Source organism: Meles meles, chromosome 11 (genome assembly GCF_922984935.1).
Source record: "Meles meles chromosome 11, mMelMel3.1 paternal haplotype, whole genome shotgun sequence".
Taxonomy (NCBI): Eukaryota; Metazoa; Chordata; class Mammalia; order Carnivora; family Mustelidae; genus Meles; species Meles meles.
Window position 1 is genome coordinate 66890801 of NC_060076.1, and position 27800 is coordinate 66918600.

The following is a 27800-nucleotide window of genomic DNA, read 5'->3' on the forward strand; positions in this document are numbered from 1 at the left end:
AGCTAATGCCTCCAGGCTTGGTCCTCCTCACCACGAGCCGCCCCCACCACACACACGAGCGCAGGTCAGAGAGGAAATCGGCCACGCTGCTTCTGTCGCTGTTGTTCTGGAGCCAGGGTTTGGTTTGGTGCACATCAGTGTCCAAGCCTGAAAAAGCACCTGCAGCTCCTGGAAGGAACTACTTCCCTTGATGATCTTCACAGCAGCATTCAACATGGATATATTATTTTGCTTTTTTCCTTTTCTCTGCCTGCCGCTGTCGGGCTTACTAATGTAGCGTAGCCCACAAACCTTTGCTCCAAAACAGTGATGGGGATGCCCTTCTGTTAACGTACCACAGCTCCATGAAAGTCTGTGTGTCCCAGAAAGTCCCAAAGTGTGTTTACTGCCTTTGGCTCTTTAACAAGGAGGCTGTGACACAAGATGGCACTGTCACAGCCCTGCCTCACCCAGCGACACCGGCGCTGGGCCCAGGATCTTCTCCACACACATCCTCGACCTTGCCCCTTCGGCCGAGCCCAGCAGCACTCCACGCCCACTGGCCACTCTCTGCAGCGTGTGTCTGAGATCTGCTCTGCCCCCAGTGCTCGTGGACAGGCCATGTTCCCTTGTCTGCCCATGTACGTACCTACCCTGAAACACAAGCTTGGGGAAAGCAGAGGGGCCGGGCGCCTTCAGGTCATCTCTAGGCCCCGTCTCGATGCCTGGCTTGACAAACGTTTGATAAATGTTTCTGAACGAATGTAGCCCTTTTAAAGACTCAGAATGCTTTCCAGCTACTTGGAAATTATAAGGCACAGTTGGAAGCTGTAAAACGCTTTGAAGAATGTCACCCATTCCTATTTATGACAGGAAGTACTCCCCTTTCTTTTCAGTCCTTTTGATTTCAAAATTTACTGTTAAAGGGGGAAAAAATCTATCTAGGGAACATGATCTGGGAAGCCCATTAAACCTCATTTAGAGTTCCATTTTATATCTGTAAACAGAAAGACCAAGGCTCATGGCTTTTGGGAATTAATAAGTCTAACACTGCAATAAATGAACCCGCTTTTTCAATTTGTGTCTGAAATTAGATTTAACTTTGCTCTAAAGCAGCTTTCCTGCTGGTGAGGGAAGCCGGCTTGGCAGCCTGGCAGCAGGAAGGCCTTCGTGCAGTGTGGGTCCAGGACAGACAGTGTCTCCAGCCAGTGCTGCCTTCCGCGGCCTGTGTGACGGTCTGGTGTGACTCACAAGAGAAGAGGACAGACCCCTCAGCTGTGTGGCTGTCCCCTCCAGACTCGCCACATCTGTACCGTGACTCTAGCACTCCCCTTTGCTCCCACACCTGCTGCTCCCTACTCTGAACAGCTGCCACCTTCATGCACTTTTTTGGAAACAAAAACGAACAGAAGTTGCTGCATTTGCTGTCACAAAGCCGGCTGGGGAGGGTAAGGACAACAAATGCGGCATCAGGCTGTCTGCTCTCTCAGGGCTCTTACTACCCATGCCTGAGTCAGCCGAGGACGGACAACTGGTTGTAACCGGTTACAGCCAAATGTAACCAGAACTGCAGCAACAGGCAAACCCCGGATGCTTCAGGACCGCCTCACACTTGACATGTCCACCCTGAGCCCCCGGGAGGATAAATGGGATGACAAACGTCAAGGACTAGCAGAGACAGTGTTGCATAGTTCACAAGGGCAAGTTCTAACTTTCTTCCTTCTCCTGTGGATCTATTTCATGCTATTCAGGGCAACTGGCTTCAAAAAGCAGAACTCAGGAGCTCATGTTGGGTCCGCCTTGAAATATGGCACAATTTGCCTTCCTTTCCCAATACAATTGAGCACTGGATGGCAGTCCGTTCTAACACGTAAGTCTGTGATTAGGAGGAAACACATTCCACCTTCTTTCTTCCTTTCGTTACCATGTGACACACAGGCTGTACTGAAAAGAAGACTCTTACTAAAGTTGGCAGGAAGCGGGACCATGGGTAACCTCCTCCGATAAGCTCAGAAGGGACATGGGTGGCTTCTCTTACCTCTCCTCAGAGGCAGACTCGAGGCTGGAGGGCCTCCCTGACTCCATCAGAAAGGACCGTTCCTCCTGGAGGTGTTTCCTACTCCAATCACCTAGTCACATCAGATGCTAGCTAGCTGCTGTTCCAGAAGACCTGGAGACTTAGGAAGGGTCATTCTCCAACAGATAAGTATCAGATGCTGAGGATAAAGTGGTAAATAAAACAGACAACTCCTGTCTTCTTGGAACTTGTAGTTCAACAGAAGGTCTAAGAAAAATCCAGGAAACCAGCAATACCTTTGTGAGAAACGCCGTGAGAGAATATAACAGGGTGCCACACGGGAAGGCAGGGTTGGGGGGAGCAGAAGACTGAGAAGGAGCTGCACAACCGCAGCGCAGAAGACGACACCAGCTCCGGGACGAGGAGGCCTCCTGAGCCCAATTTCTAGCCATACCACACATGCTGCGAACATTTCTACCCTCCCTCCCCTTCTCTTTCTATGGCTACTTCTTTCAATACCCTCCCTACAAAACCACTATTCACAGTAGTCGAGATGTGCAAACAGTCCCTTGTCTCTCAGCTGATGGATGGATAACGGCTATAATGCATCCGATCGAACTATCTGGTAATACAAAAGGAATGAAGTGCTGATACATGCTAAGACACAGAAGATTCCGGAAAACAGGACGTGAAGTGAAAAGAAGCCGGTCACAAAAGGTCATATATCCTATTTGTATGAATGTCCAGAACAGGCAAATCTAGACAGACAGACAGATGAGTGTGTTGCCAGGGCGGGGGTGCGGGCAGGGACAACAGCAAGGACAGCCACAGACCACTGGGGTTTCTCTGAAGGAGGAGGATGATGTTCCACAATCATTTGTGGTGATGGTTGCACGACTCTGCGAGGACACTAAACCACTGAACTGTACACTTGAAACAGAGACTCCAGCGGCCTCTGAATTATTTCTCAAAGCTGTTATTAAAAACCATCCAGGAGTCTAGCTTGGGTGTTGGCTGTTTCAGCAAAGGGCACCGCTCTACAGAGTCTGTTCTGGAGGAAACTACGTGGTGTCCTGACAGCAAAGCTGGCTGCTCCCACCCACAGACGGGCAAGACCACTCGGGCTACGGAACACGGCTCCATGTGGTTCAAGGTGCAAGTGCGACAACGTGCAGACCAAGTAGCTTTAAAAAAAAAAAATGTTCCTGCCACCCTACAAAGTTTAGCTGATGCTCAAATTTCACACACTGACACACGCACAAAATTCCACAATTAGCAGGTAAGTGGGATCTCTTTAATTTTTTAAACAATTTAAATCCAATTTTCCCTTTGCTCTCAGGGACCAGCACAAACACTCACACGTAAGAGCATGTGTGGCCACAACACAGTGTGGGAGCCACAGAGCACTGCCCCTAGCCCCACAGCAGTTGCCCCGAGGAGGGGCCCCCCACACGCCTCAGGCAGAACCTGCATCCCATGTGTGGTACGTGGCTTCCACAGCTCGAAGGCTAGACTCACTCCCCCAACCCTCAAATCCTGATGTGCCTGGAAACTAGGGAGCAGGAGACGTGTCCAGGCGAGGCACCAGAGGGGAGAAAAGCAATCTGGAAAGACGGAGAGTTTTGGCACAAGTGCCCCCTCCATTTCAGGGTATTTACAGGACACTTTACATGTGAATATGGCTCCGTTCACAGTTGTGTGAAAAAGATGCAGTGTTCATAGACAACAGTGTGCTTTTCTGCAGCAGATTTTAGCACAGAAATAGAATATGAAATATGTAATCTACTGATGGAAGAATAAAGAACCCAGAAGCACCAATATAAATGTTCTTTTCCTTTTTTTTCTATTTACAGATAAATTAAAATATCATCAACTGATTTTAAGTATTTAAATCGTCCGTCTAAGGAACACTGAGCAGATTATGCCATTAGTGGCTCATTTTTTTCTTTACCTTCATCACTTAACACATATTGGAACAGCCCCAGCATGCTAGAATGATTCAAGGTAAATGGAACACAAATCCCTGGGTTCAGGACAAGAAAGGAATATTAATCTAAAACATAAAAGTTTTTTTTTTAAAACTCCGTCATTTTAGATAAGTTCTGAAAAAATTCTTTTACCATAATATAGCAGGGGACAATTTGTTATAAGATTTCCATAGAAAAAACCTAGGGGCACCGAACTGAGTACCAAAGAAAGAAAACTCCAAGAAAGACCTAGAGATATCTTCATGACTTGGAAGGAAATGTTCTAAAAACAGTTTCAGAAACCAAATACAACAAAGGAAAAATACACAAATATAACTAAAGAATTATGTAAGAGCTCTGTTCTTTCCCACATCATAAAAGGCACAAGGTTTCAAAAGACAGGTATGTCTAAAGCAACTGAAGAAAATTACCCCAATCTCTTTTTTCAATCTGTACCCGCCCAAGCTTTCAAAACTCTAGAAAAGGAATGACAATACCGCGTCAAAGAGACGGCTGAGCACCACCGCCACCGGCGCCGCCCCCTCCACCTGCTCCAAAGCACTGTCTGGGCTTTTCTTAAAAAGTGGGTATTAATTCACTCTATAGCTCACATCCAAATGTTGGGGGTTCAAACATTTGACCTCTTGACTTGCAACCTGAGCTTAACCATGTCACCAAATCACCAAGTCGGACCCCTCGTCCCTGCAAAGAAATTGTGACAAACTGCCCAGTGCTGGATATGGCAGGTGTTTTGGGAAACTCCCACCTCATAACTCACCCTGAAAAACCACCTCGCTAATTGCCACACACTATTCTGACTCTCCACAATGGTCTTTTTTTTTTTTTAAATGCTTAATCCCAAAACTGCCTCATGGGGCTCTAGGCCATGAGGGCACCTCCAGACAATGGTTAAGGATGTGGGTTATGGTTAAGGATGTGTGCGCAGCCTCTGGGAGGAGGGAGGAAGAGTCTCCCCTGCCCTGGGCCGCCCTCCCACAGCAGCAGGCTCACAGGCCCCACACCAGCCAGATGATGGCATCGCTATGCTGCGTACACTGCGTGGAGGCTGACCTGAACAGAAGGAGGCACGGGGTTCAGGAAACAGCATTTTAATAAACGTAACCAAATGAGCATCCTGAGTGGCAACAGAAGCTGAAGAGCCAACAACTAATCTCTCCTCTAAACTGTTCTGTGAGGAACACAAAATAGATGTGCTTTATTTTGTAGCTGGGATGCTGCAGAAAAGCAACCAGAGGAATGAAGGGGAAGGGGGAGCTGAACACTTTGGAAGATGACAGTGACCTTGAATGGAAGGAGTGTTAGCATTAAAAGGAACAGGCAGAATCAGAGCAATGGGTCAGCTTTAGAATTCAGAGATATAGCAACGGACTAAGCTTTTATTCTCTGCCTTTTTAACATGCCAAGGTCTGTGAAACGTGAAATCCTCTCAATTCACAAAAACTATGCTTTGGACCCAAACGAAATCAGAAATGAGCACCAGAGTTGTCAGACCACCACACTCCTGGAATCATCCCCTCCGGACTTCAAAGACACGCTGTGGTGTTTTCTGTTCCAGCAAACAATGAGTTCTCCTAGTTCCCACGTACTCAAATACACGCCCTCCCCACATATGTGAAGCCCACTATGGGAGGGGGCCATTTATCGGGTTTTCAAGGGCTCTTCAGCAGGAAGAGGAGGAAAGGCAATGATGTGGGAAAGGCCTGTTAGATGTTTTTCCATTTGCAATCAACCTTGAACGTGCCCTTTTCGCAGCGGATAGTCGGATGCTGGCATGGCTTCTTCTGCATTCTAGTGGTAAAACAGGTTTGTCCCTCTTTGCTAATCTGCTTCCTCAGATTTGCTTGCTACTACGTTAGTTCTAAGTTCCTTCTTTTTCTTCCTGGTGAGAGATTTTGTTTTCACCTCTCCCAAGGTTACATTCTTTGGAGCCTCAGAAGTACAGCAGACTCAGGATGGCCTTTAAACGTTAACTACCTTTCTAGTTCCTCCATGCTGTGTTGTAACCAACTGTCAAGCACTTTATTAGATGAAAGGAAAAAAATGCCTTTTGTGAATCAGCCAGTGCTGTTGAGCTGGGATTCTTGAATGGGGGTGACTCTGCCCTCGGAGACATTTGGTTATGTCTGGAGACACTTTTGATTGCCAAACCGGGGGTGGGTGGCGTTCCTACTCACGTCTCATGTGTAAAGACCAGCAATGCTAACCTTCCTACAAGGCTCAGGCCACCCCACAACGGAGAATTACCTAGTCCAAATGTTGGAAGTGCCAAGGTTAGGAAACTGCGATTGACAGCAAGTTCTCCCCTGCACCCTATCCCCCCAGCCAAGAACTCGGTCATCTGATGCTTAGGGGCTCCTAATAGGTAGCTTATGCTTTTCGGTCCCCTATAAAGGTTGTTTCAGATAAATAACAAAATCTGACCACTTCACAACAAATGAAAGACTGTGAATTTGACGTGAACAGAAATGACATGAAAGCCATGAATGCTCGCATTTTCTCATATTGTGTTAACAGTCCCATGAAGAAGGGCTTAGGGCTCCTGAAGAGACAGAGGCTCCAGATACTCGGCCATGGTTCCCAGGGAGGAAGCAGGGGAGCTGGTGAGGAGAACCCTGATGTCACCTGCCTGGCAGTTTTCAAACTGCAGGCTGAGACCCATTTGGTGGGTCATAAAATCAATTTATTGCATCACAATACACGTTCTTTAAAGAAAATGAAATAGGAAGCAGGAAATGATAGTAAGTGTAAGAGTAAAACTGGTTTTGTGAAACTCTCTTTGCCACTTGGCTATGACCATAAAAGCCAGAAGTCTGCAGTCCTGTCCAGGCAAAGGCTGTGCAGACAGGAAAATGGCACCAGAAAGGGGTCGACTTGGCTGTGGTCACCAGCCATTCAGGGGTCTGGAACTAGAGTGAGCCCGTTACCAAAGCAGTGCCTTGGCAGGGACCAGGCGCTCGGCCAGGGAAGAGAGCAAGGCATGGATGAGGAGCTCCCAAGGCCAGGAGCAGGCGCCATCCCTTCCCTCCTCGTGACCGGCCATGAAGGCGTGTCCCCTGACGGGAGACGAGAGGGCTGGTGCCCAGCTGTCCCACTCCAACCCAATCCAACCCAGGAGACTTCCCCTTTCAGCCCTCAGTACTTCCCTGAGCACAATGAGGGGAGGAGCTGATGCTGGTAATGGCCTTTCCCAGAGAATTAATTTTCTGGCTCAATCTACCAACTGAAGCACCAGAACAGAGAGGACACCTTGGGGACCTTCCGGACCAATGTCTTCTGTTCCCACCATATAAGCCAAGTAAGATGCTGAGCTACTGATTCTGAATTTCTGAAAACTCACCTGAAGTATGCCCCTAATTTTGAAGTGCTCATCTGTAGTCCATAGAAAGAAATTAACCTCAAGGTCACTTGGGGACCTCTTGGGGAAAAAGGTCTCAGAGCCAAGCTGCGTGAATCCTCACCTCCCCCCACCACAGCAGCTACTGCTACAGTTCAAGAGACCTGTTAAAGAGGGCAGGAAAGTCATCATTTAGAAGGGATCTTAGAAAATAGCCTTTGTTCCAAGAACCAGTTCAACTTCTATTTTTTAATAACTTTCATGCCTCTTTAGTTGAGGCAATATGCTCAAAATTGGAAACAATGTATTTCCATGAACTGAGGTTCCTCTCAGCTCATTTTCCACTCTGGTTAAAAGCAGCCCCACATATGGTTAGTAGTTCCATAGCTCAGGATGTTAAAGATGGGGGACTCCTGTACTTAGGGTTACTTTCCAGGCTAAGAAAGGCAAACATCCCCCCCCACCGCCCCACATTTCAGGTGGTGGCAATGAGAAGGGGCAGGCAAGGCACAAAGTGACCTATGAGGACATGTGTGACTCTGCCCAGCTTTTGATAACATTTGTCCTCCAGCGCTCTTCCCATAAGCCTGGGAGCGCGTGGCATCCCTCCCACGCCATGGGTAACATGCAGGCACCAGGAAGCCAGGGGGCCCATAACCTGGACTGGCGTGCAGAAGGCCCACCCAAATGACATGCAGCACACCGTGAGCAATCGTAGCCTTGGTGCCACGTGCCGAAATCCTGCCCCGCAGGCCTGATGCTCTGGGAACCTAGCTGCAGCCCTGAAGCAAGAGCTGATCCAGACACTGAGCTACCTAGAGAATCATTAAAAATAAAACTCCCAGTGGGACTGCACAAGCCTGCCCACACAGAGGCGGGAGGAGGGAAGGGCCCAGAGGGTAAGAGCACAGAAGGTGAAGCAGCCACTGGACAGATGGCCCTGATTCACGGCAGGACAGGCATCTCATACAGCTGAGCATACTCGGGTGGGACGCATCGAAAACTTGCTGCTCTGAAAGCAAAGGAGCGCTGCAGCCCACCAAGCTGGCTGGGCCATAAGCAGCTGGAGACTACTTCAGTGAGCTGTGGCAACATGGTGGCCCGTCCGAGGACAGTAAGGGCAGCCTTTCCATACACCTTGGAGGCATGGGGGAACTACACTCCCTGCTCTGTGCTGGAGAGCCCTGTTGTCTCTGGAGCTGAAGTCTTGGTCCCAAGTCCCAGCACTCTGAACAAAGAGCAGCAGGGCTGTAACTCACACTGCTCCGTGCCAGGAAAGTCACTCCAGAGCCCTTTCCCACAGGCGTGCTCCAGACACAGCTTGCCACACTCCAATAAATTCAGCCAGCTTTCCAAAGACTGCTATTTACGACATATTTCAAAGGTCTGATAATGACTGAAAGGGACGATCCTTACTTATTTAGGTCAAGGAGAAGCACCGAGAATACAGTCAGAATCCTTAAGACCTTCCCATCAAATAATAATTCCTTCACCCATGCAATGTACTGTCACTTAAAATAAAGGCAGATGGTTATTCAACTGAATTCCTACTAATCAATGTCACAAGAAATCACACTTAACTAATAAAGTTTCTAGAAAACAGCCTGCTTGGTCAAAACCTTGTTGCTTTTCTGGTTCTGAGTGACATTTCACGGAAACTTCACAGTGAGACGAGCTGTCAGTGTAACTAACTCTATGCCAGGACCTCAGAGAACCGAGGAAGGGGGCCGGGTGGAGGCTCACTGTTAGAAAAAAATCCCAACTGCATGCCACGGCCTCAAGGCTCTCTTCGATCTGGCCCCCAGCCCACCCCTGACCTCAACCCAGCAGGCCCCAGAGCAGGGGTCAACAAACTCCAGATAAAGCAGGTCAAATAAGCCCGCAGCTAGGAGTGCTATGTATTCTTTAAAAGAGTTTTATTTAAAAGTAACGACAAGGGGGTAAAACAGGGTCTTGAGCCTCGCAATTTCCAGGCACAGAGTGACAGGTGCTGGTGCCTGCTATGATCCGCCTGCCCTCGCCTGTCTGCTGCCGGTCACAGGGGCCTGGCATTTCAGAAGAATTCAGCTCTGATTAAAACATAACCTCATGCCTATAAATAAAATGTCTTTAACACACTAATTAAAAATAACACACTGGCATTTGGAAACTCCCATAAACAAAAATATAAGAGTTGAAATAAAGAGCAACAGTTGGCTGTTTGATCTAAGCTCAGGTGGGTAAAAAGCCACATGCGTCTTCTCTGAAGTTTTTCCATTCCTGAATTTATGTTTATGAATTTAAATTCCATTCCTAAATTTATGGGGCTTTAAAATGGGTAACAATGTCCATCTTACCTTTTAATCTAATAATGTCACAGTGAGCTTTTCCTTTTTCCCTATTTACTTCATTTTAGTGACTGTGTAAGTTTTCATACTTAACCCAACATACATGAAATGTCATTTCGAAATTGTAATCCATAAGAAGAAATTATGAAATAATTTGCTTTTTTGTACACCATGTCTTCAATATCCACGATGCCTTTCACACTTGCGGCACATCTCAACTCACGACAGCCACGGATCACACATTCAAGAGCCACGTGTCCCCAACAGGCTGCCACTCGGCCCTGGACGGGTCTCAAATGTTCAGTCACTTCAACCGAACACAAACCAAACTTGCTTGCATTTTAGGAGTTTTATATAAAAGAGTTTTTCATGCTGTGACCGTGTGCTTGTTTTTTTGTTTTTTTTTTTCTTTTTTTTTTTTTAACCTCAGATGACTTAATACAATAAATATTTACTATTTTATGTATATAAAAACTCCTGGAATTCATCTTGGGATTCACACCACATTCTTCACAATAAGTGAAAAGATACTATGAACCACATCATACTGTGTTCCCACAAGAATCCAGTTTTGCTTTTCAAACCATGGCTGTTAGACTTAGTTCTCATTTCCTTTACACATGGCTCCTTTCCTGTCCTAACTGAATGCAACCAGGAAGTTCTGGCACGTCTGAGCCGAGTTTCCTTAATGTGCAGCAGGATGGCGTGACCATGCACAGAACGACCCGCCTGAGTCTGTAATTCAAAAACACTCCACCCTGTCTGCTCGTTCCTCTAGGAGACTTATGTCTGACTTTATGATTAAAGGAGTAAAAGGGAAAAAACTCAGGACCTGAAGAGAGCCTAGTGACAGCGAGGATCAGAGGCCCCCTCCCGGAGTGAGCACAACCAGGGAGCGGTTCACACTCTGCTCACTGAAGTAAGTACCTGTTCCGCACTCAGCAGCACACAGCACGGATGCGCTAAGGGAAACAGAGGTTTCAGCGGCCGGGGAGGCAATGGGACCCTCACTGGTCACCAACAGTGGGGGCCACCGTCTAAACCCCAAAGGCCATCCTGGTTACCTCTGCATCCTGTTGGGGAAGGTAGTATGTCTTCTCAAGGCTGTGCAGAGTTCGGGCGGTCAGAGTCTTCTGCTCCAAGAGATGCTCCAGAAGCAAGACGAGCTGGTCTGGGAGGAGCTGAGGGCAAAAGCAAAAAGTCTGTGAGAAGACTAGAGACTTGACCTTGGTAAAACCTCAGAGCTTACACCATATCCCCAAAGACACTGCACTCTGGGGCCTGATTAAGCCCCATTCTCCACGGCTTTTCATGTCAGTTCTATATTTAGAGCAGATCAAAAGATCCAATGTTTATCTTTTTATTTTTAGGTTGTACAACAACCTAAGGTGTGCAACATGAAGACTGGATATACATATGTGCTGTGAAATGATAAAAACTGTACTTAATAAAACATTATCATGGTTCATTAGAGTTCTTTCTTTATGGCATGTAAATGCCAAAAAATATCATTTCACACAGATAAAGATTCAAGACGCCACCTGATCTTAAGCGAATACATGGAAAAGAAGTAAGAAGCTGTTTTCAGATTTCCTGTACCACCTAAGCCTTGCAAATGTACACCAAGAAATAAAGGGCACATGATGAAACAAGAACCAGGTCTCACAATCCCTTCATTATAAAACTTTAAAGTTTACTATTCCATTAAAAAATTTAAAACGGTCGTACAGGTGATTTTATACATGTGTGTATGTATAATTTCACACACACAATGCACAAGGTCACTCTTCTTACTCCTGAGTTTTCAGTCAAAAAATGGTGTTTATCACTTAAAGGCAAAGACAGGAAGATGTTTTCATAGGACATAAAGAACAACGAAGATTTATGAGCAAACAGTATTTGTGAAATCCAAGAACTTAAAATGTCTTATTCACTACTGAACTGGATCAGCCCCGACCACAGGGCAGTGCTCAAATAAACTATAAATGGAGGAAAAAACAAATTTAAGATACATCTTGTGGGAACTGTAGAAACTGAAAAATATTTATTCTGAAATCAAGGTTTTAAAATTATGACTCTGAATTCCATTATTCTCTACATTTAGCTTTTTCTCCATCCCTGCTTATGACCAGATAGTCCCTATCAGCTAACTCGATTTTACTGGTCTAGAAGTCAATCCTCCATCGACAGAACATTCACACCGCCACCTGGACTTTAATCCCCACGTTGTCACTTCAAAAGAAAACTTAAAAATCACTGGCTTCTCTTGCTACCTTCTCTACCTTTCGGCCCCCAAGTGTGCACTCTGTCCCACCCCCATTCCCAAACACACACACACACACACACACACACTTCCCAACACACATGGAGGAAAGCAAAGTAGAGAGCACGCACAATATTCACTAGGCACTTTCATAGTGAAAGCATGTCTTGTACCTTCTCACAGTGCCCTTCTAAATGCTAATAAAACTGCCTTCTTAGAGACAAACATGGATGTACATCACTTGATTCCTGGGCATTTTTATTTTATAACATCACTTCATTCCCCTCAGAGTCAATGTTGTGGATCCTCTCTCAAGTTAACAGGGCTGAAACAAGGTGTCTTCAGCACAAATAGAGGGTTACAACCAGCACTGACCCGTGAGGTCCTATAGGAGGACTCAAAGAACAGCTAACACTCCATTTTCTTTCCATTGTAAGTCATGTGCCTTTAAGATGTTTGAAGATATCAAATTACTATGTAACAACCAGTAACAAAAATGCCAGTTCTTCATTTTTTATAGTTTCCGACACATGAGGCTTTTATATTTTCAGATATTTGCTGTTTATAAAACAGCCCAAATCCAGGGCTCTAGGGAGCCTCTAAGGAACCTCCTCACTGTCCACACCCCCAGCAATCTCCTCGGGCCCTGCCTGGAGCCCAGGCTCCCTCAGCCCTCCTTCCCACCCACAGCATCCTGCAGCCTCCCTCTCCGGATCTTTCTTACAATCCAAGAGGGGCCTTTCTCTGGTGGAGGCTCATCCTTCAGCCCCGGCCCCTCAGGTGCCCTTAGATCACTCCCCAACTGTCCTCTTGCACTTGAGCCCTCTTCACAGAGCCGGCCTTTCTCCCCCATCATGGTCTCTCGCCCTCACCCCATCAGCTGGGGGTGCAGGCCCTGCTGGCTAACTAAACCCAGCAGGAACCGGCCCTGCCAACCTGCGGAGTTACAGGGAAGGAGCAGGAAGCAAAGCATCTCCCTATTGCGTGTACTTACAAAGAAGCCTATTGTTACAACTCAAGTTTGGGACTTGCTTTAACTAGAGGGACCCAAGGAGGGAAGAAGCCCTTGAGTAAGCTGATTCACCTGGTCCTTAACTTACCACAACTGGGTTTAACCAACAAACACAACTCCAGCTTAAAACCAAAGAATTACTAGCTTGTGAACCAATCAAGGTGTCTGGATTCATACTTTTATATCCTGAAGTTTCCTTCTGAGCAAAAAGGTCACACATCCTCACAGAGAAACAAAACCAAAGGATCACTGAAGACCTTTGTCCTTTTCAAATTTTTCACGATGGAAAAATATTTAAAGCCAAGCCCCCTGCCTGAAGAGGGATAGCAGAGATGGATGAGAGGGGGTCAAACCCTTAGGGCTCTTGAACACGTTTCATTTACTCTAACGGGAGAGGCAGACAGCAAGCCGCATGCCCCCCCAGAGAGCCCCCTGACCCAGGCAGCACTGCTAGAGGGCGGCCTGTTCAGCCTGTTCAGGGCAGGCAGAAGGCTACGAGGACCCACACAGAGGTCTGAGACCATTTCTCTGGAAGGAATGCCAGGAGTTCTGCTAGTCCTATGCTTCAGAGCAGGCTTGCAGAAATGCTTCTCTCTTAGTAAACAACCTGTAGCCATCTGGCTTCCAACTGCGGCTCTTCCAATTTACCAGGAAAAATGCAGTTTCTAAACAACAAGGAAAGTAGAGAAAATCGGCGATCAAATGCTATTTTAGTACACAGACAATAAAACTGATTCAGTATCTTTCATTCACAAAGAAGTAAACATTATATATTTTTTACATGACATTACAGACCCTGAAAAAAGAGGATATGAAAGCAAAAATGTGGTAAGCAACTCCCTTTAATACAGTACTTTCTCTTCATAAAATAAACATTTACTCCCTGTAAAGCCACCCTACAATGAAAAAGTACTATGTAATACACCAAAATGTTCGCATAGCAGGAGCGAGAGAGTGTACACCAGCGAACGTGCTCAAAATGCGGTCCTGGGCACCCCCCACCCCCGCGCCAGCAGCTGGCACCGCGGCGACGGGAAATGCGTGGGTCAGTCCACTCCCACCCACGTAGGAATCAAATTAAATTTCACATGACTTCTAGGCCAACTGTGTTTTAATGCAGCAGTACTGAGAGCTTCCGTCACACTATGTGGTGATTAAGAAAAATAAAGTGCGCGTCTCTGAGCGTTATCTCCTGAGAAAGCAGCTCCTCAGAACAGAATACGAGAACCAGCCTTTCTTCCTGAGGATCTGATGGTGCTCACGCCCGCAGTCTCACAGTGACAGGAATAGAAGGTCCCTTCCTTTGCACAGACAAGGACTTCATGATGGGGTGATTATTTTCCACAGGGAAACCACACGGCATTTTATGAATTCATCTGCCTCAGAAACTTAGACAAAATAAGACAACGGGGTGCCAAAGCCATGTGTGTACTGTGTGCGTGAAAGAAAACTTTAAGGCACTGTAAAACTTACTTAATTTAAATACAAAACGTAAAATGCTAAAGGGGACCAGTCAATACAAATACTATTTGTTCAGGATTTAAAAGTCTGCACTCCTGCTTTGAAGAGGGAGTATTCCAGAGTCGCGAATTACCCAGAAACGGAAAGAAGAAAGAAGTCTACCTGGTATTTTTCCCAGTCAACTGAAGAGCTGAGGGAAGCCACACAACTCTGAATGGTTTTTTAAAGAGTTTCCACACAGGCTCTTGGAAAGAAAATATGTATTTTCCAAACCCACCCTCCTAGTCTACAAGCAGCACAAAGCAAACAAGCCTGACTCTTTCAGAAGCCCCTCACCGCTGTCAGAGGGGCATCACTCACTCCCGGCTCCCAGAGGACCACCCACACAACCGAGCCCCTCCACCATGTCTGCCATTAGCAGGACGCAGTGCAGGCCAGCTCGCCGCCTGGATCAGAAAATGTCACCAACACGTCCCACCACTGACCTTCCAAAGGCAGGAACCGACCCGAAGAACGGACGCCACCGCTGCCTGCAGCCCTTCAGGAGGAGGGCGCCTCCCCTCGGGGCCCAGGCCGCTCAGAGCGGCCGCACACGGAGAAGTCTCTGAGAGGCTCCCAGGCGGGGAATGAGCCTGGGACTGAGGCAGCCACCGACTGATGGTGGCGTGAGTTCTATTATTACCCCATTATCACTCTGGATCTGTGCCTAAATGAAGCCTGCTTCCTCCCTGCTGCCATTTCCTTTTATCCTGGCTGGAGACTAAAAGCGGATCAATGGGGGCAATACATATGATGTCACTTCAATTTACAGCAACAGCCTCCCTCCTTCAGTCTGTCTGAAATACACAGAACGATCAATTCTTCCCAAAAATGGTTAAAAAATGCTTAGGGAGCATTCTTCTTCCAGAAAAGCATTCTCTGCTATATTTGTCTATGTTACTACGGCAGGAACTGTTTACACTGAACAAAAACAGAAGAAATGGGGGAGGGAGAAAAATCTCAAATTCTCCTGTATGCTAGAGACTCGCTGGCTGAAATTCAACAGGAGCAGGGTCCAAACCAGAACTGAAGCAGCTGACCTTTCAAAGTCACAGGCTTTCGGGCGTAGAGGCACAAGAGAGACAGCAGTTCTGTGCCCCTCAGATTAAAAAAGGTAATCCCATAGATAAAGTCTTTTCTAGAAAATTTCCCCAAAGTCGAATAAATTCCTTTCTGCTCTTCCCAGAAAACATACACCACACCATACAGCCTCAGGTGCACCCCAGGCCACAGTGCCAGAACAGACAGTGCCCCTTCGTGTACTCTTCTCATTATGGGCAACAGGAACGGACTACAGGACACAAGGTCAAGCCTTGTGCTCTGACCCAAAATAAAACAAAATAAGTAAAAACCTCTAAGTTACATACATTTCTGTATCATGACTTTTGAAAATGGGATATAATTACGACACAATTTAAAATATTCCTCAAAACATAGGAATTCTCCTTCCTTACAACCCCAGAAGACACAAAAAATCCTAAGAATATCAGAACCCTGGTGAAGCTGACCTTCCAGATCCCAAACACCGGCCAGGACTATGGTCTTCACATTGATGTCAGAATATGATCTTCTGTCATCTGTCATTTTCCTAATGATAAATGTTTTTAAGTGACAAAAATTAAATTATTTAATATGTACACAGACAAGTGCATGCCCAAGAGCTGTTGTCAACTAAGGTATCATGATATAACTAAAATATTCTTGGTTTAAATGCAGTAATTTGTATAGAGAAAAAAATAATTGGTTTGAGTTGCTACTGAAAACTAAAAGCAAAACTTACAAAAGAACAATCAATCCCTACATGCTAACACAAAAACTTAATACACTTTAAAGAACTGCCAAATTTAAGAAAAGAAGCCCCAGGTCTTTTGTATTTTGGGGACACAAACTCCATTTACCAACAAGTGAAAGGCACCAAATAAAATAATTAAGAGTGAAAATAATTTCCTTCAAAATACAGAAAGCAATCAACAGGCATACTTAGCCAGCACAGTCCTTTGTGATTTATCAAACATCTTTAAGGACTATGTCTGTAGTCAAATTTTAGTAGGAAAATTCAAGCAGAAGCAAATATTCATATAATTCATTTCACAGGGGAAAAAAAACCTGCAAAACATTTTGGGAAACAAAAATATAGTAAACTCCCCTCGCACACATTTTCGCCATCTTATCATACTACAGAAATAGCTCCCCCTCATTCTTTTTAAGAGCTGTGTAGTATTCCATTATGTGGTTCCCTACCATGGCTACAAGCTGACATACAAAACCAGATGACAGTTTTCACAATAAAGGTATACACACGCTGGACTTTAGGGGGCCATAAATTAGTATGCAACTAGAATTTTGAGTTAGAAAATATTACTAGTTATAAGTTAGGAACTCTAGCTCATAAGACATACACTCTTATTCAAGATAAATACATCAGAATTATAGATAATATTATTGTCTATAATACAATAATATTGTCTATTAATACATCAGAATTATAGACAATACTATTTTTCTTAAATCATGTCAAAAACATTTCCCAATAATTTACTTAGAGAAGATCTACTTTATGAAGAAATTCAATACTGCAATCTAATTTAAGCACTGAAATATAGACAATATTATTAATTCTAAGATTCCTGTTAGAAAAAAAACCTGCAAACCAAGGAAAGTTAGAAGCACTCTCTGATACTTTCAAGCATTCCAAATTCTTTAGAAAGTCTTAAACAAGCCTGACATTGAGCATGCCATTGTTGTCATGGCAGAGTGAATGGACTGATCACTTAGGAATTTATAGGTTTTTTCCCTTCATGAGTGATGATTTTCTTGAGAAGCATAAAATTCAGATCAGGAATTGTGTCCCTTTGGCCCCTTTGGCTACTGGTCTGGCAGGTTGCTGGGTAAGTGAAACAGACACTAAGATCCTAAGTACTCTGGTAAAATTCTGGGAATTTCCAATGTGAGTGTTTACAAAGATTTATTTTCCAAAGTATATCACGATATAAACCATTAATGTACACATGGCCATAAAAGCTGACAAGAGGGTTGTATTTTATGTACTTTAAAGAACGGGCTTTGTGTCAGCATATAGTTTGGTTAATACTTTTACAAAAGTTGGGGAAATTAAGTTAGCAGATGAAATTGTGACCCTTATATAATGTGAAAACATGAGAATGGTCGATGCGCCAGTCAGTTATATCAGAATCCTCTCTGCTAATGACGGTGTTGGTTTTAGCCTCTGTGGTGTCACTTTTGGAAGTACTGCGACCAACCCAGGGCTCAAAAGTAGAAGACATGAGCTGCCTGGTCTTTTCCTTTTCTTCTGTCTCCAGCTGTAAACTATTTTTCTTAAATCATGTCAAAAACATTTCCCAATAATTTACTTAATAAAGAGAAGATCTACTTTATGAAGAAATTTAATACTGCAATCTAATTTAAGCACTGAGATGTGTAAATGATTAAAGCACGTGCTCTAACGAAGTGCTGAGCTAGCACATGGCAACTGGGCAGGCTTCTGTGAAGAGGTCTAGTTAGTACAGGCAGAGTCCCTAGCACGAGGGTCGGCAAGAAACCTGTAAGCATCTCTCTAGTCTTAGAACGACAATACCTAAAAATAACACAGGTCTCAAAAGTTCAGATTTCCATGCTTTTCCATAAAGATGCTAACACCATCAGATAGAAGACATTAGTTCTGTGCACACAACAAAGATTGCTATAAATCTAGGATTGCTATAAATCCTACATTTTCTGAATGCATCAAACAGCTGCATCCTCAGATTTTTATGTTGTCACTTACAATATAAATGAACTATCAAATATTTTCAGTTTTTTCCAAGAGGGGGAAAAAAAGCCCAGTAAACTGTAACTTCATTCAAACTCAGAATTTTCCTTTCTTTCTCTAAATTCCTATATTACCTCCCAAATATCAAAATCATAGTCTGTGCAGCACTATTACAAATTAAACACTTGAGTCAATAACTATATCAGGTTTAGATTCCCCTTTGTAATATCTGGGTGAATATATTTCATGTAGCCCTATGTCCCTGGTAAAGAGTGAGCTACAGAACATACACAAAAGGTGTTCATAAGCACAAATATATAACCCTTAGAAACACTTAGTCTAAAAGCATACTTTTCCCTCTAAACAACTAGTGAACAAATGGGAAAAAAAAACAAAAACAAAAATGAAGCTCTTACTGAAAATACACTCTTCAGTATCTTATGGACAAAAACAGGATCCTCTTAAGTGGAAACAAGGAATAGTGTTCAAACAAAACTATATTGTAACTTCTGGAAAAAGTTTAAGGTAACTCCTTACAGACGGTAACCCAAGAGTGCCCACTTCTAGTGCCATCTATCCCTGGTCTGACTCTCACATGTGTATCAAATTCAAACAAAGGAACTAATGTCCAATATAGCAGGCATTGTAATACAGTAAGAATGACTGCAAGAACAGTTGGCAATTAACAATTTGCCAATTTAAATCTATTACAAGAAAACTTATAGCTACAAATGAAAACTCAAGCCAGAAGGGATTCTCACTTCTAAACTAAAACAAATCCCAAAACTATACACATTCAGATACATCAAATTAAGGAGTTTTATAAGCATTCTGTCTAATAACAGATGTCGTAGAGAGTTCTTATTTTAAAAGCTAATGGTAAAATAACTGAAATGCCTCTGCAATTGTAATCAACTGTATTTAACGAAATGATGGCTCTGTGATGCCTTTAAAGAACTAATAAAATTTTAAGTCAGGTTGTACCAGGAGCTGCAACTACCCATCCTGCTCTAAGTGCAAAAACTTGATAGTACCTCTAAGACCTGCCCTTTGCTTTCCAGAGTCTCCTTGTTAAAACTTGGTATTCAAGATTAAATTTTTTTCAAATTATCAAAATTACCCACTAAAAAGAAAGTAAGCCACAAAAGCATTTTAGACAATGGTACTAAAAAGACTGTGAGGTGAGAAAAAGACAAGAAACAGGAGGAAGGAGAAACCAAGTCAATCACTGGCCTCAGTGTGGACACGGACTCAGGCACAGATGGACACACACACACACACACACACACACACACACACTCTCTCTCTCTCTCAAACTGTTTTTAAATGCAAAGCATAATTTATAAACAAATTTCATTCCTGGGTGTTTACTCTGGCCTAGAATGCTAACATTCCATCACTCCTGGTTCCCGCCCTTTCTTCTTCACAGGGGCATAGTCAAAACAAGAACATCTTTGGGTTAGACTTTATTTTCTAATATTCTTTCTATATTTTCTACCAAATCCAAACCAAGCATGACTTTAGCCACATGTCTAAAATGTGTTGTGGTTTCTATCATAATGTTGACAAGGAGAAATACCCCTAAATACATGTACAGTCAACCACAACTAAGGAGGCATGGTGGGGGTAGGGCAGATGAGGGTGAGGAGACAAGCTACATGAGTGACTGTGGGCAATAAAACAATAAAGTTGTGTTTACTTAATAAATACACATTGAGAGTGTGGTTCCACTGACTGTCCAACGGCAGAGGATTATTTCACAGAACTGAATATATATAAAGCACATGAGTCACATTTCACTCAAATTCTGTACACGTCTGGATTCGAGTCCAGAAGTCAAGACAATTTATATCCAGGATTAACTGTGGAAAGTTTCATGAGGAACAAAGCAAAGGATTAACTTGGGAAGGGTCACTCTGACACTTACAGTAATTCGGATTATTGAAAAATATGTGGATTTAAGAACTTCAGAGAAGAAGAAAGGTCTTTACTTTCAGAAAGAAAGGTAGAGAAAGTTTCATGAACTTTCAAAAAATGTTTGCTCCATTTTCAACTTCTTCTCTCTCCTTTACCTCAACACCAGCTCACCTGAAGGGAATGAAAGTTCCTACTGGGCCAGCATTCTGTATGAAGAGAAGTGGCTGCCTTGTGGATTCACATCATGTGAAAAGGCAAAACAGGTGAACGGAAACAGAATAAAACCACACAGACATGTTCGAGGCCAGATATGCTTACTCCCAAGTTGTGTGCTACGTACAAATGGTTGAATAATTCACGAATTAATGTACTTCCCATCGTGACAGACTCTATTCCCAGCTAAACAAGGAAACTAAAATAGTAAAGTTTTATAAAAATATTATTTGGGAGTGAAATGTCCACATTATTGCTAGAAGAGTTCATACATTACAATCTTATGTCTACTGTGAGCTCCAGTTGGGACTCAAGGCCTGTAGCAGCCTGAAGCTGATACAGGAACAGGAAATCTGAAATGAGGCCTTGTTTGCTGCCATGGAAATATTTTCTCATCTGAATTCAAGTACTTGAAACTCAATCCAACAGAAGTAAGTCTTCAAAGATGCAAACACATAGTTACTAACTACGGATCTAAAAATATTTGCATCTAAAATCCTGAAACTGCTAACTATGGATCTAAAATCCTGGTAGGTCAGAGACCTACTAACACTTTTCTAAGAGGTGTAAGCACAAACATGACTAAACCCATGATGTGCTTTCTGGGAGCAATCTAAAATCTCAAGGATGTGCATGTTATTCCTAACAGATTCCTAGAGAAATTTCACAAAAATTGTAGTTAAGTTTTAGCAATTAATTTTTATATCTTCCTTTATGTATAATGTGCTTTTGTAAAAAATTAACAGCACAGAACTTCTGAAAGTTGCAGGAAATGTAAGACGTTTCTAAGTTTTCTGTTTATTCAATTTTAATGGAGAATAGTCCACTGGAAAAAGCAAACTTTCCCTCCCCTTAGTATCCCCAATTATCTCTGTAAATTCACTTGAAATTTATCTTTACAAAAAAAAGGAGAGTAATGAAACATAGTTTCCATCACACAGATCTTTAAATTTTTTAATTAAAACTAAAAAGTACTTTTAAAAATGGTACTTTTCACCTTTTAACAAAATTTTTGCTATCTTGCTTTTGCAATATATCAAAGTTAAAGCACACCTATTATAATCTATACATTCTATACCAAAGTGAAGCTTGATTTATTTAAAATAAGTAAACTTGAAAAACCAGTGATCATGGATTCCCCCCCAAATGAAAAATGGATACCCAGATTTTAAAATGACTGAAGACAACCTCACAGGTTGAGAACCACATCACTGATTTCACAATGTAGGGTTTTGACTCATCTGGAAACCTTGTAATAGTTGAGACAAAAACCGAACAGGCTACTCCGTCCCGGGTAAGCCAAACAAACTTCTCTTTAGAGTCAAAGTTTAAAATGCAGCTTTTGGGGGGGGGGGGCTTTGTCTGGGTTAGCTGTCGGGCAGTAAGTCTACATTTCCATTCAAGAACGTTCTTGCTAGGCAGGAATTATGACCAATGACCAGAACCCCTCTAGTTCAGCACACACCCTTAGGAGAGCAGTTCCCTAGAGAGTTCTCCAAAGTTACTCTGTGCAACATTTCTAAAGGCGGCTCCAGCTAGAAGCAATAATTTTTGTTGTTCTTTCCTGCAGGGTTTGTCCTTTAAACGAGCTTTCTTGTGCGCCATCAGAACCATTTGTTTACCTGGTCTTTTTTCCTTGAAGGCTTGGTCAATACAACACGACCAAAATTACAACATCGACGTCCAGGCCTTCGAACACACTCTGCAAGTTAAACTCTTTACAACAACTACAAAAGCGTGGAAACAAAGGCAACAGCCCGTCAGAAGCACCCTACAGTATTTCCGAAGGCAACGAGAGCCCCCATTCACATCAAATGGTATCACCACGGCAGGAGGAACGCAAACTCCACAGAATGGGTTGTTAGCTATAAGCAAATAAGGAAGGGCAGGATTATGAAGCAGAACGAATAACAGTGAACCAAACTTGGCTTTCCCTTCGGCTAAAGCTCATTTGGTGCAAATACTGAGGTTCAAAGGAAGAAAACGAGAAGGGGATTCGGTAGACGGAGAAGAAACCACTCTAATTCCCCTAACGAACACCAGCTGACGGCCCCGGGCCCCCACAGCTGTCAGACGCGGAGGGCTGCGTGAGGCGGGTGGAGCCGTCTACCCGGAGCGGAAAACGTCTTACTTACTGAGGTTCCCATCGGGGCGCGGGCCAGAGCCTGGAGTCCGCCTGGCCCAGGCGCGGCGCCGGCTGATATCTCTGGCGGCCGCCCCGCGCACCGCCTCCTCCTCCCCGGCCAATCCCCGGAGAGGCCGCCCGCCTCGCCTCGCCTCGCCCCGCCCCGCCCCACCCCGCCCCGCGCGGCCACTGGCGGCCGCGTTCCTAGCGCGCGGCTCCCCGGCCCGGCCACACCCCTGGCCCCCACCCCGCCCACACCCCTGGCCCCCACCCCGCCCCGCCAGTCAGCTCCCACCCGGTAATTACTCTAATTAGAAGTCTTAGTCTCAGCAGTTAAACAATGTAGGAACCAGTCCCAACACAGCCTGCAATTCAAGTGGCTTTGAGAACAAAGGCAATCACAGCTGTAGTAATTTTTCCTCTAATTTATAGAATGTGAAGACTTTCTCTCACTGCACGTTGTACTTTAAAAAAAAGTTAAACCTCTGGTATACATGCCCTTTCACAAAGGATATCAGCATTTCTGTGGAAAAACACCAGCGCACACCAGCTACATATAACAAAAAAGAAAACCACTGCTTCAAAAAAAGAATTTTTTTTTTAAACTTTTAAGTTTGGTCCCTCCTGCAGAACAAATATTCCTGGATCACTTGGCGGAAAGATGCAAGATGAACAGAGATGTGGGAGGACTGTTTTCTTACAGTTTATAGACTATGTGAATAAAAGGGAAACACTACCCGGGGCATCTTTCTAGTAACCAATCTGTGCAACTCTTAACTAGTATGGGTGGAGGTTGCTAATTGTTCACACTAAGATCAGCTGAATGGTTACCTGCCAGTCCAAGAAGGAAAACACCACATGCGAGCACTCAAGTTTCCTGGGTGCAAGAACAGCTTTAATGCCTAACGACATGCATCTTCACAGAAACCACCAGAATATTTCAATAGCACACAAGAGGCCAGTCTTTTTTCCATAAAGGTCACCAGAATAGATTTCAACAAAATCAAATCGCGATCACCCCCACCCAGAATAGCTATTTCAAAGATTTGGGGAAATTTACTTCTCAGGAATAAGGCATTTCTTGAAGACAGATACATTTCACAATAAAAACCAGGAAGATAAATATGGTCCCAAACCCAAGGAACCCTCAGGAAGGGATGTGATCAGGTCTGCTTTCCCTAGAAAATTGTAATAGTCCACTCACAGCTCTTTTGGGTATGAAACTCTTTGTTCTAATTTTAAATGTACACTGGAATTTTCAGGATGAGTAAAATTATAACCATAAAATATGTGTTAGAAAAATAAAACATCAAAAACAAAAAAAGTCCTTTCTTACTTTATTGTCCAGTACTGGCTTGATCTTTAAAGCAATCTGCACCCATTTTAGAAGAATTACTCAACACTCAAAAGTTTATGTGAAAGAGTTAAAAAAAAAAAAAAGGCAATGAACTACTGAAGTACAGAAATAATAAAAACAACCATTACATAAATGTTGCACAAAACAGGTTACATGTCTTATATGTCTCCTCCCCTTTCAGTATTTTTCCACAAACACAGATTTTAAGTTTTTCAAAATTTCAGTAGTATAGTTCAGTCCCACTCCGTGCATTTACTAGGATATGCTTGAAAATTTCTCCATTTTCAAATGAAGGAAATCTTAACTGTTCACGTTATGAAAAATGAATTTAGTACCTTAGTTTGTTACAAATGCGATTTTTGTTTAGCAGCTGTTTGCCTTTCCAGATGTTAACAGGACAAATATCTGAACACAATTTAGTTTCGCTGTATTAACCACTTAAAAAGTCAATCTCTTAACAAGAAAATCAACTAATTTCAAGTTAAAACAAGAAAATCAACTAATTTCAAGTTAAAACAAGTAGAGAAAGTAAGAAACAACTAAAACCAAATGGAAACACTTTCAAATGTTAATGTATCTCTTTTAAAAGGTTAAAGCCCTGAAAATAAGAAGATATTCTTAAATGCTTAAATTAAGAAGACCAGGTGCCTGAGACATAAAAATAAAGGACTTCCAAACACTTGTTCTGCAGATAAAATAAACAGAGTAAGCAATTGAGAATACAGAGAGAAGCCTCCTCCAGAGAAAATATAGTATTTCCCCCAAACCTATCCTTCCAAAATTCCCCACTAAGTCAACATCTAAATCTTTAAATGGCTTTAAAGCTTTTTTGGCTAAGTTAATCTCTTTGTGTACAAGACAGGACAGCTCCCTTTAAATGTTAAGAACATTAATAAGCTTTATGCATGTTTTCAAATGTATAAGAACACAAAAATTCAGTGTAACTCAAAGTTTCAGTATGAAAAATCCATGTTATGTTCCTTCAGAGAATAAACAACAAATATTCTGCAATGACAATCAGACAAGAATAAAGAAATTTTAAAAAATATACCAAAATGCCTTGTAAAAGTTAACATCTAACAGCCAAGCACCCATGCCGCTATCAGCCTCATCGCTGACACAAACTTAACATTTACTTTGAAAAGCAAAAAAGTCATTGACAAGCTGTTGGTCAAACCTGCAATTTTGTTTTAAACTGAAAGGTAAACACCAGGAGTTAAGATAAAATACCACATAATGTCCTGGAAGTATCTCCATGTAAGAGCGAGTTCTCAACATCAGAGATTTCATTTCTTGTTGATTCCAATACTAGTTGCTCAAGCTATTATTACAAGTACCATTTCCCCCTTTGTAAGTCAAATCAAGAGCCCTACCCCACGAAATTACTGTTAGGATTATTGCTTTTTGAAAGAAGCCCTATCTAGGGTCCCCCCTCCCCACCCTTTTCCCAAGCAGAGCGCAATCTCCCGCTGGCCAGCGCTACCGAGGCACTGGCGCGGCACCGTGTGCCCCACCTCTCTCCAAAGCAGGGGCAGCGACAGCTTTCCAAGGCTTTTCAAAAGCAGATCCCCAAAGGCCACTATCAATTCCACGGGGCCCGCCGGGAGATGCTGCCCTAAATCTATCTGCACGTCTCGCTCCGTGCTCTCAACCAGCTTCACCTAAGTTAAAAGGCGGGTAGAACTACACTGACACCTGTCCCCGGAGCACGTTAGTCTCTGAAAAGCAAAGAATGACCTAATTAGAAGCACAAGGACAATAGATTATTAAAGGCGGAGGCGGAGGACAAAATTAAAGTACCAAACTCTTAGGAGACTACGGCTCTAGCGCAGCAACCAACGACGAGAACGACGCTCTCGAGCTCGGAAGCGGAGAGCCTGGATGAGTGCGCAGGATCCCTCCACAGGACTTCCACAAGCCCTTCGCCGGGAGGGCCGCGCGCACAGCGTCCACCAGCAAGGCGCAGGCAGTCCTCAACCGGGAGACGAAAAACGAGAGGGATTCAGGGAATTCGAGGTGTGCCCAAATGCTTGGCTCTAAAGGCGGGAGTACACCTAACGCAAGAAAGTTTCAAGCAAATCAAGTCGTGTGGACCCTGGGGCCCCACAGGCCGCGCTTCGTCCTCGTCGCCCCGTACCCTCAACCGACACCGGCCACCAACCCCCAGTTAAAGGTCCGCTCGCGCGCCAGGGTCCCGGCGGCCTCGCAGTCAGAGAGTGGGGCACGGGGCGCAGGGGTCTACCTGCAGAGGGAGCGGGCGGTGGGCTGGATGCCGGGGCTCCCACGGAGGAGGCGGTGTCCTGGCCCCGCCCCTACCCCGCCTCTCAGCCCCGCAGGTGCCCACAGGGCCGCCGCGCCGCGCGGGGCCAGGGTCTTGCGGTGCAGGGGATAAGACTGCCTCTCTTTAAAAACAGCGCCCTTTCCTCCGAACACAAATAGCAGGCAGTAGAGGGGCCGTCAGCTGGTGAGTCACCTAGAACCCGGGTCTACTCACCTAGTGACCTTGGGCGGAAACACCGCGACTTCCGTTCTCTCCAGCCCAAAGAACTCGATCCAACTCAAAGGTGCCAGGAAACCGTAGGCGCCCTTTCGGGCTAGGGACCGACTTTGGTCCTAGGCATGAATTTACAAGCGCCCACCCCCCTCCCGCATGCTCCCCAAAGACTAACTGTGCCAACACGGAGTGGAGCGCCGACTGAGTCCGCTGAACCTACTAAAGTAACCGCCAAGTGTCAACCAGTCTTCAAAGCAGCCCTCCATTCTCCCACCCTCCCTGATCTGCAGCGCCTTCCTCCCTTTATGAGCGTCCCAGAGCCTCGTTATGCCTGCGTGGTGGCGAGGGCCTGGATTACAAACCCACGTTGTCCACGCCCACCGGGACAGGTGAGTTTTGCTAACGCACAACTCTGATTCTGGCCTTTTCTCCTCTCTGTTCTCTGACACAGTGAGTGACCTGTAAGCTCCAGCGTGTGTCATCCAATACACTCCGTGCCAGTCCCAATCCTCTCAGCCCTTCAAACTTATTTTTGCAGTCAAACTGATAAGAATTGCTAATACCAGTCCCTTCACCTGGAATGCCCTCCGACTCTCCTACTAATCACTTTCCAGGGGCTACCTTTTTCAAGAATCATTCCAGCAACACCTTGGGCTTTTTGGGTCCCACGCGCCATGCAACAGAACTAGCAGAGTTCTGCTATGCACACCCCGAGTGTCTGAGCTCCTAGAAGGCCGCACCGTCTTTTCTTTCAATCTCCCCACCCAGCACCGAGCACAGCCAACTTCCGAACTGATGTCACCTGTCTTGTGACAAGATCAAAGTTTCAATCTTGTGCCCATTAGCACTAATTTTAGCAACTAAAATGATGAAAATTTGTTAAAATAGGATCAACTTTAAAAGAGAAATTCAAATACTTTTTTTTTTTTTAAGCCTCATACCATTAATTTTACAGGCAAAGAAAGCCATTACAGGTAAATGTCGTATCTACTTTGGGGACATTTTCTTCTCGGAAGCTGTTGACAGCTTAACCACTGCTGCTCCGCTTTATGCAAATGCAGATGGTGCTTTTCTCCCAGAGAACTGCACACATTTGTGATCTCAGCTGTCTTTGCCATGGCTCTACAGACATGGGCACACACCACCCAGAGCCTTAAAAGAGATGGCTGGGGAAAGGGGACGCAGAAAAGTTGAGCCATTTAAGACACAAGAAAAGCACACAGTGCTTAAAAACTATGTAAAATTTTACAGATGTGAGCACCAAAAAGAATGTTTAGAGTGTCAAAAATAGAGTATCAATTTTATTAGAGATTTTCCCATGAGGTTAGATGTTAATAACAAATTAAAGCACAAAAAATTCACAAGACAAAAAATAATTCAATTATTCTTAAGTCAATAAAACTATAATTGGATCATTCTTTTGAACAGAGAAATGCCATTTCCCCCCAAACTAAAATTAAAATATTTGTATGTCAGAGTTAAAATTTCTCTTTATTCAGTAGTTG

At 44.1% G+C, this 27800-nt stretch overlaps 1 protein-coding gene across 8 annotated transcripts in view; it reads right to left on the bottom strand.

Moving 5' to 3' along the window:
* LOC123952764 (aminopeptidase O (putative)) overlaps positions 1–27800 on the bottom strand; it is a 337543-nt gene that overhangs the window by 11790 nt on the left and 297953 nt on the right. For 5 of the 8 annotated variants that reach the window (XR_006820710.1, XR_006820712.1, XR_006820711.1 and 2 more), the window contains one exon: positions 10710–10826. Coding sequence is in view for 1 of the 8 variants with exons in the window: in XM_046022214.1 (XP_045878170.1) it covers positions 10710–10826 (117 nt within the window). In the remaining 7 variants the exon portion in view is untranslated. Of the gene's footprint in view, positions 1–10709; positions 10827–27800 lie in introns of those variants that run through there. The other 3 variants (XR_006820718.1, XR_006820717.1, XR_006820715.1) reach the window with 3 other exon arrangements.